The following is a 12,199-nucleotide window of genomic DNA, read 5'->3' as shown; positions in this document are numbered from 1 at the left end:
TGCAGAATTAAACAAAAAACTTCCTCTTTACTCATATTTAAGATTCTACTAAGACACATAACATAACCAAACGTCTCCAAAGATATTTTAACAAGTTGAATTTGATTCTGTCCGGTCCAGGAGCGTTATTGTTGCAGGAAAAGAGAGCAACCGAAAGTACAAAAACGGTAATTCCATGGGACTTAGGGTCGGGTTCGCGTTGTGAATATTATTTCCCATACAATGTCCGTTTACGTAATTTTCAACTGTATTTTAACATTTTATTTGTAAAAATAGTTATTGAAAGAGTTGCTGTAATCAATCTGCTGAAACACTTCTAAAATTGGGCGTCTTGCGTTGAGTCCGATATATATCGGCCAAAATGGCGACCGCTCAAACACAAAAAATCGATTTTGGTGTCAATTTCGTTCTTACATTGTTCATACAATGAAAAATATGTATCGGTGAGGAACTGATTAATTACTAGAAAATGGTCTTAGAAAGCTTATGTTGAAACTAAAAGTGGACTCAGCCGTTTTTGAGAAATCCTGCTCATAAACTTTGAAAACACTGTTTTTAGAAACACGCGTTCAAAAATTCACGTTCCTTCCTTAGTCGCTCTGCCACATCATTAGAAATGTGCGAGTAACTTCATAAATATTTGACGTATTGCCATGAAATTTTCTGTGTGTATAGGTACCTGCTTAAATAAATGTACAAAAGAAAACCAATATTTCAAAAATACTAACTTTCTAAAGACCACTTGATTGTTTGCGCAATTTAAGTATATCGAGAGCCCTATTGCAACCGTAGGTGACCATTAACTAGAAAAGAAATGGAAGTCTGAACAATTTGGTGATCAAAAATGGTAACAGAGCCTGTTTTGCTTTAATTTTTATTGAAGAGGGTTTTCGCATAGAAAGCAACAACAATCAGGAATATAAGCAGAACGCTCACTGTCTATCGCTGTCTGCAGTAATGCTTTCACATGCTTTCGCGCGTTTTCGTGGCAAAAAGTCACCCGCTACTGCCGGGTTCCCTTGTATCTGTAGAAGGTTCTGTTCTGTGATAGAACCCAACTGCTTGTATAACCAGCGGTATAAATAGGCTAAGTTAAAGTGATTTTTGACCAAGTATACGTTGTTACATACAAAACGAAACTGACGGAATATACGTTTAAATACCACTATCAAGCGATACTTTGTGCAATCGTTTGCAGTTCAGCATTTTTAACGGCTGGACTTTGGAATCCCTGAATCGACCAATTCCAAAGTCCAGAAGGTTCTTGACGATCAGACTAGGATCGCTGACTATAGTCAGCCCATAAATGTCCAATACGCGGCACTTCTGTGTCAAGAATCTCGTCAAGCAGCAATCTCCAGGGCCGGCGCTTCCCTTAACCTTCCTAGTGCATTGGGGTCGTTTTCGACCCATCGGCATACTTACAAAGCTTGATACTCAGTAACGGAACGAGCTAGAGACTTGAAATTTTCTGACTTTTCCTAACTTTCGAAAACTAGCATTGTGGGGGAGTTTCAGCTTTCAGCGACATCTAGAAGAGCTACAGCAAAAAAAGTTACAAATTATGCATTGGGGTCAAAAACGACCCAAGTTTTAAAATTGCTCTCATTTATCTATTTTCAATCCGAATTTCGTTTTCTTTACCTCGTTTGAAAGGTATGGTCACAGGCTGGCACCCAAGGTATGTTAGGGAATATTTGTTGACTAATGGCCACTTCTGCGTCGGTTCCGAAACAGCCACTACCAGGTCCGGGGGACATTTGTATACGTTGAGATAATTCTTTTTGTGGCGCATCAATCACATTGGCTTGATAAAATAAGACTAATTGAAGTACAATGGGGACATTTTGGACCCAAATGGCCACTTCACCATTGGTTCCGAAACATCCGGTACCCGGTTTTAGGGGACAATTTTGATTTTTAGGATGATTTATCTTGCAACACGTCGAATTACATCTGTTTGATAACATAAGACTATTGAAAGCATAATAAAGACATTTTCAAAGCAAATGGACACGTCAGAATTGGTCCCGGAATATCCGGTACCCGGTTTTCGGGGACATTTTTGTAATTTAGGATAACTCATCTTGCGACACATCACATCACATCGGCTTGATCAAATAAGACTGATGGAAGTAAAACTAGGTCATTTAGAAGCGAAATGGCTACTTTACCAAAACGATGTTCCGGAACATCCGGTACTTGATTCCGGGGGACATTTTTGGATTTCGAAATAATTCATCTTGCGGCAAATCAAATCCCATCGCATTGATAAAATAACAATATAATGGAAGAACAATCCAAAAATGTCTCCAAAAACCGGATACCGGAATGTCCGGAACCGATGGTGAAATGGTCATTTGGCTCCAAAATGTTTCCATTGAACTCCCATTAGTGGTATTTTATCAAGCCTATGTGATTTGATGTGCCGCATGATCTTATCCAAGAATGTTCTCATAAACCGTGCATCCGATGTTCCAGAACCGATGATGAAATGGCCATTTGTCTTCAAATTGTCCCCATAGCTCTTGTAACTGTCTTATTTGATCAAGGCGTTGTGATTTGATGTGCCGCAAGATGAATTATTTCAAAATCCAAAAATGTCCCCCGGAATCAGTTACCGGATGTTCCGGAACCGATGGTAAAGTGGTCATTTGGCTTCTAAATGACCTTATTTCACTTCTATCAGTCTTATTTGATCAAGCCAATGTGATTTGATGTGTCGCAAGATGAGTTATCTCAAAAATTAAAAAAGTCCCCGAAAACCGGGTACCGGATGTACCGCTGATGCTGATGTGGCCATTTACTTTCAAAATGTCTTTATTATATTTTCAATAGTCTTATGTTATCAAGCTGATGTAATTCGGCGTGTTGCAAGATAAATCATCCCAAAATTCAAAATTGTCCACTAAAACCGGGTACCGGATGTTCCGGAACCGATGGTGAAGTAACCATATGGGTCCAAAATGTCCCCATTGTACTTCAATTAGTCTTATTTTATCAAGCCAAACTGATTTGATGTGCCGCAAAATGAATTATCTCAAAGTATACAAATGTCCCCCGGACCTGGTAGTGGGTGTTTCGGAACCGACGCAGAAGTGGCCAGTAGTCCATAAATATTCCCTAACATACCTTGAGTGCCAGTTTTTGGCCATACCTTTCAAACGAGGCAAAGAAAACGAAATTTGGATTGAAAATGGATGAATGAGAGCAATTTCAAAACTTGGGTCGTTTTCGACCCCAATGCACAATATGTAACTTTTTTCTAATGCATTAGGAAGGTTAAGTAAAACCAGCAGCTGCTTAGAGCGCCACCTCGAGGGGGCGCCATTTCGCTTACATTAAAAAAAACCGTAGCATTAAATAATTAAGTGGTTAATATACCTAAAACTTTCTTTCTCCTTTAGCAAGATAAAGCCGGAATGGCAAGTGATCTAGAGTTAGTCTCTGCTGTATTTGCCGCCAATTCGTTGAGCATCTCGACACAAGCAAATCGGCTTCAACCGATGGTCGAGCCATCTAGTAAGTTGGGTCTCTCTATTCCTAAAGGCCCTCATATACGTACGAACATGTTGGCCGAAAATGTTGGAGAATTCATGTTCGGTCAACACTCACGCCTTTGTTTGAGCGCCACGAACCAAGCAGGCAAAAGAAGATGTTGGGCTTTTCGCTCGACCTGAATGACCCGCCAACATTTTAATCGTTCCCAACCCAACATATGCGTACGTGTATGGGGCCCTTAAGGCCAATGAAGGTCTAGAAGAGAACAGATTCACTGTACGGTCATCCGGTATTCTTGCGACGTGACCGACCCATCGTACTCCCCTAACTTTCGACAAGTGTACTTTGAGAATCATTCCAAGTAGTACCTGAAGTGTATGGTTCATACGCCTACGCCATTCTTCGCTTTCCAGTTGCGCTCCACTTCCTCCTGATGAAAATCTATTCGCAACAAAACATCACAATCAAAACACTCAGACAAAGGTGGTAGGAAAGTGGCATTGATGATATTAAATTATTTAGACATTTTTCGGGAGAGATTTTCGAATCTCTTCAGAATCCGCAATCAGCAGATTCATCTTCGATAAGTTGTAAGGTATGAGGACGAAGTATGAGGAAGGTATGAGGACGAAGAACGATGGCGGTTGACTGTGATCAGTGTTGCGAAGCCCGCACTTGAGTGGACTAATTTTCTCACACACGTGTACTCGTTCTAATGAACACACCGGCATAAGCATTCCCTAGGGACTCCCGCTCTTCTTTATTCATGCACTGCAACGACTCTTGCGAGTGTCATTGCAGCCTGAGCAACTGAAACTGATCACTTGCGATGACTTGCACTCCCACCCGCGTGTAGAACCGAGGGCGTAAGACGAAGAAGAAAACAAAAAGTAATGCGCTATCTGTATCCCAGTGTGCCGTTAGCCCTCACAGGCAGCTGGCTGCTCACAAGTTGTTTGCCTTGTGAGTGGTTATGCAGAAAGACGCTACGAGACTGTGCATTTGCGAGTGTGTAGGTAGTAAAATGTCTGCAGACAGCAACGCCGGCTGTTTTTTGTTAAATTGGCTAGCGCCGGCCCTGGCAATCTCCTTTGCTTGCTTGAGGCTCGAGACTGAAACATGTAGTTTATTTTGCCTGGACCTTCAGAATCTCAATCACGGGTGAATAACCAGTTTTTAAATATATCTGCACAGTCAATTCAGAGCTTTCATTTTGAACCGAAAAAATACAATCGATGTTCTGACTGGGTTCCTTACGTTGCTCTCGAAGACGAATACCTACACCTTCAATAAAAATCGAAACGGTATCATTCGTACACGCGGTGAAGCGAAAATGAACGAGTTTTCGGTACGGATTGCAATATGCCCATACGTTATCGGGCTACGTGTCTTAAGGCAAAAACGATAATAATTTAAAATATGTTCCTCTCTCTAAAAAAATGGTCTAAATGTGGTGGTATATTTTCCATTAAATTGATTTTGGTATTTATTCGATTGAGATATTAAGTGGTACTTTCTGGATGACTATTGGGTACTAACAATTCAGTATGTCCGCTTTTACCTTAAATTCAGAGCTGTAAATGAATTATTATGAATTATATTATAAGTTTTATTCATAATTCTCTCTACCTATGTTTCTGTATCTCCGTATTTCTCCCATTATCTTTGTATCCTTCTCTATGTATCACTGTACATCTCTTTCGCTGAACGGATTTATGTTTCGTTTGAAACTGACAGCTGAACGAAATAAAGGAGAGATTTGTCAAGCCGATCGAAATATTTTAACAATGTATTTCTATCTTTGTATCTTTGTATTCCTACGCTTTCTCAATCTGCTGCCTTTGCATGAATTCGTACAAATAGAAGCGGAAAAAAGTGCTCTAAGGCTTAATAGGTTCAGGCATATTTCGGATCTTTTTGGCCACATGAATATTCTGAAACTTTTCAAAATCGGACCCGTGTTAAGTATGAACGGAGATTGGATGAATCCGGAGGATAACTACGATACTCCCTACAAGGTGTGTGAAACTTCACGCTCCGACTGGGAGAGGGGAGTTCCTATGGTTCGTCAAGGCTCAACGATATTTTTCACGGTTGGCTCAAAAATTGGTTCAAAAACTGATGCTGGAATCTATGGCCCTGGAACAAAAATATCAGTGGCTATGGGACTATGGCCAACTGTGTTTCAGGCGGAGATCTTTTCAATAATTGAATGTGTGAATGTTTGCTTGAGAAGAAGATATAAGCATGCAAATATATGCATTTTCTCTGATAGTCAAGCAACATTGAAAGCGATAAGCGCTTGCAAATGCACATCGAAAATAGTCTGGGATTGCATTCTTTCATTACGGCAGCTATGCCAAATCAATACAGTAAATCTATACTGGGTTCCAGGGCATTGTGGCTGTAGCCGCAGATCAAGTCTTCGGATTATTGGGAACAGTATTCGTGATGAGTAGTTTGAAGGTAAGTATATTTAACCGAAAGAAGTAGCGAAAAGATACACCGGTGTGATCTGCTATACAATATATTTGTTACTAAGCTGCCGACTGCTGAGTGCAGTGAGCTTTTATCGATCGATATGCAAGGAGAAAAGCTACCTGAGTAATTAATCGATTCGCGCGATCGGTTCTGATAATTATTAATTGAGACGGGAAAGCTGATTTTATGCATTCGTGCAGTTGATCGTCCCTAAATTACGATATGCTTTAACAGTGGCATTGAAGGCAATGAAATAGTAGACGAGCTAGCAAAAGCGGGCTCCAATTCGGAATTCATCGGTCCGGAGCCTTTTTGCGGTATATCAAAATGCACAATCAAAATGGAACTTAAACGCTGGGAAGAACAAAAGGTGACGGCCAATTGGATTGCTGTCAGAGGTTGTAACCAGTCAAAAAGATTCATTAATCCAAACGTAAAAACCACTAAAAAGCTCATAGAGCTCAGCAAGAGAGCTCTGTGTACATACACCGGCCTAGTAACAGGTCACTGTCCGAGTAGACATCATTTAAAGAACATGGGTCGTGTTGAAAATTATGTCTGTTGCTTCTGCAATCTTGAAAGCGAAACGTCGGAGCACCTGCTCTGCAGTTGTAGTGCGCTTTACACGAGCAGAGATAAATTTCTTGACAAGAGATGCTTATCTCCTAGTGAAATTTGGTCTACCAATCCCGGGAAGGTTATCGGTTTCATAAACCATATTATACCTGATTGGGAGCGTGCAGGAGCAAATGACTAGTTGTCTATAATGGCAGTTGGCACGTACGGTAAACAGGGATATACTACAAAAGTTCAAATTAATTCAAGGAACACGACTGCCTTAACTCCCATTTTTTCCAAATATGCCGGAAAACGGTCCAGACGTTTCGGGGTTAAGGCGGAACGTACATAAAAATGTATAAACGTCATACATTGATATTTATATATAGGGAAAAATGAAATGTTTTCTCACTTTTTCATCATTCAAATGAGTTAAACTGGGCTAGGAATATGTTACTCAATAAGCTTTGTTTTCAATATATTAAGGCTCGTTTTAAATAGTCTAGAAAAAGAAAAGTTACATTAATGTACTTCATGTCACCATGTGAATCGGCAAACCATAAGGTGGTACAAATAAACGGCTCCATAAGCACAATCTGTCATCCAAAACAGGATATTTACTTTTGCTTTTTATTCGTCAGCAAATGAAATGAATGCTGTAACCTTTGATCCTGACTGGTTGAAATGAAATTTTAATTGACGATAATTGTGTTATCTTAAGCGGAATTTTTTTTCTCGAATACACTCTCATTAAAACGATTGCTTCTGATATTGCAATTTCATTGAAGGATGAAAACGTATACCTACACTGCCAAATCTTTGTGTGCCCAAAAAACTTCGCGATAACTTCTTTGTCTTGAAGCTAACCAAAAGCCAGTCCGTCATTACTTTGAAGTGAATGTGACGATTTCCAAATCAGTAAATGAAGATACTGTGCTATGTTGGAAAACAGCACGTACGTTGCAAATAAACTTTTCGTGGTATACATTAACAGAATAATTAAAATAATGAACACTTTTGGTAATTATCTGCACCGTGTGGATCGGAGCGATTTTTCACAAGCTTTCGGTGACAATCGCAAAGAACTCGCACACCCTACAGAAACCAACCGCTTGCCAGCTCATTTCTAATCTTTTATTTTTCCTCTTTTCTCCGTTTCATTCCACGCACAGAGTTGTCGGGTCGGAAAAGATGCATTACGTTTTCCCGTCGAGCAACGTAACTTCGCAAAGCAAATGGATCAACTATCCGAAGCAGACGAGTAATCGTACCGCCAAAGGGTTTTCGCTAGCATCGAAGACATACCGCGGAAAAGCATTCCTCTTGCAGCTACTAGAATGGCCGGACGTTTGCATGTCCTCTTGATACTAACCCAGCTGTTTCTCATTGTACGTGTAGCGGATCAGACGAAATGCACCGTGACGTCGACGTACGGCAGCTTCGGCAGCGGTGCCAGTTTTCTGGCCGGGCCAGAGGGGGGAGCCGACCGAGCCCAGCTACCGTTTTCTGACTATCCAACTTACAATGATGACAGCGAGGATGTACATAGTTTTCTGAAAGTGTTGAGTTGTTCCGATACGGTATTACGGACGGTTAACGACGAATACTTGCGGCCGGTAAATTCGTACAAAGCAGTGTTACTGGAACGTGTGTTGGTCGAAAATCCGGCCAGTGACTTTCTGTCGTTCAAGAACGAAAACTACTTAGAGGTGGTTCGGTGGAGTGATAGTAACGTTACGGAACAGCAGCTGGAACTGACCTTCGGAAGGAATGATAAGAGATATACTAATTTAATGATACTAGATGTAAGCGGAAATCAGCTTAAAAGTTTAAGACGAAACTATTTTAGCAAACTAGAGAGATTAAAACTGTTGAAACTATCCGAGAATCAATTATTCAATCTTCCAAACGATATTTTCTACGACTTAATAAATTTAGAGGAGCTGCAGCTGCAGAACAACCAACTGAACGAGATTGTTTTGGGTCTTCTGCGACTGCTCAGTCGGTTACGGATTTTGAACCTATCGAACAACACTATACACGATCTTCCACGGAACATCTTCAATGGGTTGAACAATCTAACGGAGCTGAATTTGTCCAGCAATCGACTGTACGTGGTGCCATTTCAAATATTTAAAGAACTGCGAGCGTTGGAAGTGTTGGATGTCTCCAACAATATGCTCGTTTCATTTCTGGACAACTTTTTTCTCACCAACAAGCAGCTGCGCGTATTAAGACTGAATAACAATATTATCGAGAAGATCTCGAAAAATGCACTGTACGGCTTGAAAAAACTTCAGATACTGGATCTGTCATCGAACAAGCTGGTGTTCATCGATCGGAATGCCTTCGACACCCTAGAAGACCTGAGACACCTATACGTCAACCACAACCAGATTTACATACTCCCATCAACAGTATTTTCGGCGTTGAAAAATGTGCAATCGATCAACCTGAGCAACAATGTGATGCGAACGCTTCCGAATTCCATCTTCTCCAGCCAGTACAAGCTGGAAAGACTCTACCTAGATGCCACCAATCTAGAATCACTGAGCAACTGGATTTCCCGTCACAACAAAACCATCAACAAGGACATTCTCCGAAACCTGCATTACCTGTCGATCCGCAACAATACCCGCCTGAAGGAAATCGAACCGTGTGTTTTCCGCAACGTTCCGAATCTGGAAACTCTTCTACTATCGAACAATAGACTGACCAGCCTGCCGAAAGAGATCGGTGAGCTAACAAAACTGCGCTACCTGGACGTCGCCAACAACGACATTATGTACATTCCGGAACAGATCCGGACTCTGCACATGTTGCAGGAAGCCAACTTTCTCAACAATGACTACGGTTGCGATTGCCACATGTACTGGATTCTGAGTTGGATCGACGATTTGCAGGCGGAAAATAATACGCAAAAAATCTACGATTTACTGCGTCTTTCTGAGCTCAAGTGTCGCAACGGATATCCGGGCGATATCGTTCGGGTGTTGCAGCACATCAACTGCTTCAAGCCGGAACTGCTACAGTCATCGGACAGCAAGATGCACCTGCTGAAATCGGACGCCGTACTGGAGTGTGTCTTCACTGGCAATCCACCGCCGGACATCATCTGGATAACGCCGAAAAACGAAATTCTACGCCACAGTCAGGAGCTGGAGCAAAAGTCGCTGCTGTACGAACCGTCCAGCCAGATAGGATCGAGTAAGTACCAGCAGTCGGTCGAGTTTCAAATGTTAACGACCGATAATGTCACTGGCGATGGTCCGCTGCGGGACAATTTGGGCATGGGCATTACGCTGCTGGAGAATGGCTTCCTGCGGATTCACAACATCTCGCGCCGGGATAGCGGCCTGTACACGTGCTATGCCATCAACATCATGGGAAATGCCACCGCCGGCATAAGGTAAGTGATTTTATTGGCCATCATTTACTATTTAATTGACAGAATTTTTACAGTTTTAACCAGATTAATTTCCCGTTCACCAATTGTTGTTACTAATTGCGTCTGCAGAAACGAAACTGCCAGCTTTGCCTTGCTGACACAGTTTCATGTACGGAGACATCACGTAATAATTAATTCCAGCCTTCGCAAGTTGAAAGCTGCCATTCACAACCCGGTCTGTCTTGAATAATTGCACATGGCTCAGTTTCACTTAGTTTTCCACCAAAGACGCGCCCGGGGCGAGGTCGTAGGATGCGTATCATCTAAAATGCAGGCTTACTTTGCACTTGACTTTTAATAGTCCTACATTAATGCCACGTATGATATAGGTGTTCTGTGAGCGATCTTAAAACGTTCATTCGTGAATTGCGAAACTTCAAGAACACAAGCACTGACCTGAATAAAACTGCAAATTCATCGTTATCATCATTATAATGAAAAGCATAAAACAATGATATTTTGTTTGGCGAACGTAAGGGACTGAACGAAGGGCAAGTCTAAGTCCAGCTGCCGAAAGGAGCACATCATTTTGTTTGTCATGATAGCTTCTATCAACACGATACGATACGTCATCGTACCGTTGAAATATTTTCATTCCATATGGTGAATGAAACCGACCAGTGGAAAAAGGGAAGGACCGTAAATATGAGAACGTTCATTCCGTTTAGAGCACTTACTTTTTGTTGAGATATGCATAGACTGCGAATGCAAAATTCACGCTTTCTGAATTCGATTTGTCAATTGCTCGTTCATCCTATACAAGCTTATTTATACTTTAGGAGCCGATTCGAATGCAGCTGAACCATTTAGCCAAAGCTTTTTTTGTGCTTAGTACTGTTACGACGATTTACGACAAAAAATATCTGGGTAAAATATTAAGACAAGTATTATTTTCAGACGCATTGGACATAACTTCAGAAGAGTCACTTCGCATGCTGGAAACACATTTTAACAAATCGATTGCAGCAATATGTTAATGTAGGTAAAGCGAGCCACAACTTTATGAGAGAGGACTTTACTGGCAGTTATTTTGCGAAATTACTGCGACACGAATGACGAATGCCGTATTTTGCTGGTTACAAAAATGTTTTTTTGACCCACCCAATAAAAATTTTCCTCAGTTGTCTGAGCAGCTCAAACGTGGCTTTCTGAAAGAAAGCACGGCTTACAAGACGTTCAAATAATTGGATTATCGAAGGTGATTCAGCTCATCCATAGATTTTCCGGCGCCAGTGGGACCAATTAAATTGATAGCGGAAAAACGGCTACAACCGTGTAGGCGTCTGTTTGTTCGCTGAAAGCTAAATCAAAGAGTAGAACATAAACTTTAACAATGTTATTCCACGGACTAAATTCCGTTGAGACTTAGGTTCCAACGAAAATTTATCTAGCCGACTCGAATCCGCTTCTTACTGGATTGATTTATTTATTATTGACACTGCTGATTGCAGATAGACATTCTATCAAATCTCCGCAGTTATGAATTTTACGATGATTCGTCGATATCATCCTCTCTGACGAACAAGTTCAACAGCAAAAAAACCTTCAACGGGGTCACCTGTGCTTGCGATGAAGCGGGTTGAATGGAAGCTCCGTTCCTTCGCTCGTTTGTTGTGTGTGGCTGAGATTCTGCTGCATCGGAAAAAGTAGGGCACATCCCAAGTGCGCTTTGCACTACTACTGAATGCTGCAAGGCATAAAGCTTTTATAAGCAATTGCATTATAACACCCAAGAACGAACGTTGCTACTTTCTTTTTCGGCCCGGCGAACCGCTGTGATAGCAGTCGACTATCAGCGCCAAAATATTCATGCTGACGAACAAGAGAGATGATTGCTCAACAAATCTAATTCAATTTTCCTTTATCTTTCCCCGGCTCGCTAGATTGTACATCGATCCCATCGTATTCTATCGAGTGAAAATTGGCAGCATCATTACCGGCGCCATTTCGGCGGCAACCTTCCTGGCGTTGACACTGATATTCCAAGGAATCCGACGGGTGTTTATCCGCTTCCGCATTATCGATCTGATTTGCCAGAACTGCTGCAGCTACTGCTACCGCAGTGACAAATCTTCATCGAAAGCGCGCCAAATCTACGCCATGCTGGACAACATCGAGCATTACAAGAGCCAGCAGTTGGAACGGTTGCGGGAAAATTACACCCAGCAGGTGCGGGCAGGACGTATCGGAAAACCGTACTAAAATTACTAA

General features: G+C 41.5%; 1 protein-coding gene across 7 annotated transcripts in view; it reads left to right on the top strand.

The window, feature by feature from the left end:
* Positions 1-12,199, top strand: part of LOC128741347 (uncharacterized) — a 75,068-nt gene that overhangs the window by 47,043 nt on the left and 15,826 nt on the right. For all 7 annotated transcript variants that reach the window (XM_053837116.1, XM_053837117.1, XM_053837115.1 and 4 more), the window contains exons 3-4: positions 7,713-9,949; positions 11,872-12,157. In XM_053837116.1, the coding sequence (XP_053693091.1) occupies positions 7,878-9,949; positions 11,872-12,157 (2,358 nt within the window). In that variant the 5' untranslated portion in view covers positions 7,713-7,877. The remainder of the gene's footprint in view (positions 1-7,712; positions 9,950-11,871; positions 12,158-12,199) is intronic.

The sequence above is a fragment of the Sabethes cyaneus genome, chromosome 3 (genome assembly GCF_943734655.1).
Source record: "Sabethes cyaneus chromosome 3, idSabCyanKW18_F2, whole genome shotgun sequence".
Taxonomy (NCBI): Eukaryota; Metazoa; Arthropoda; class Insecta; order Diptera; family Culicidae; genus Sabethes; species Sabethes cyaneus.
The sequence above is the reverse complement of the archived record's forward strand: the minus strand, read 5'-3'. Positions and strand labels throughout refer to the sequence as shown.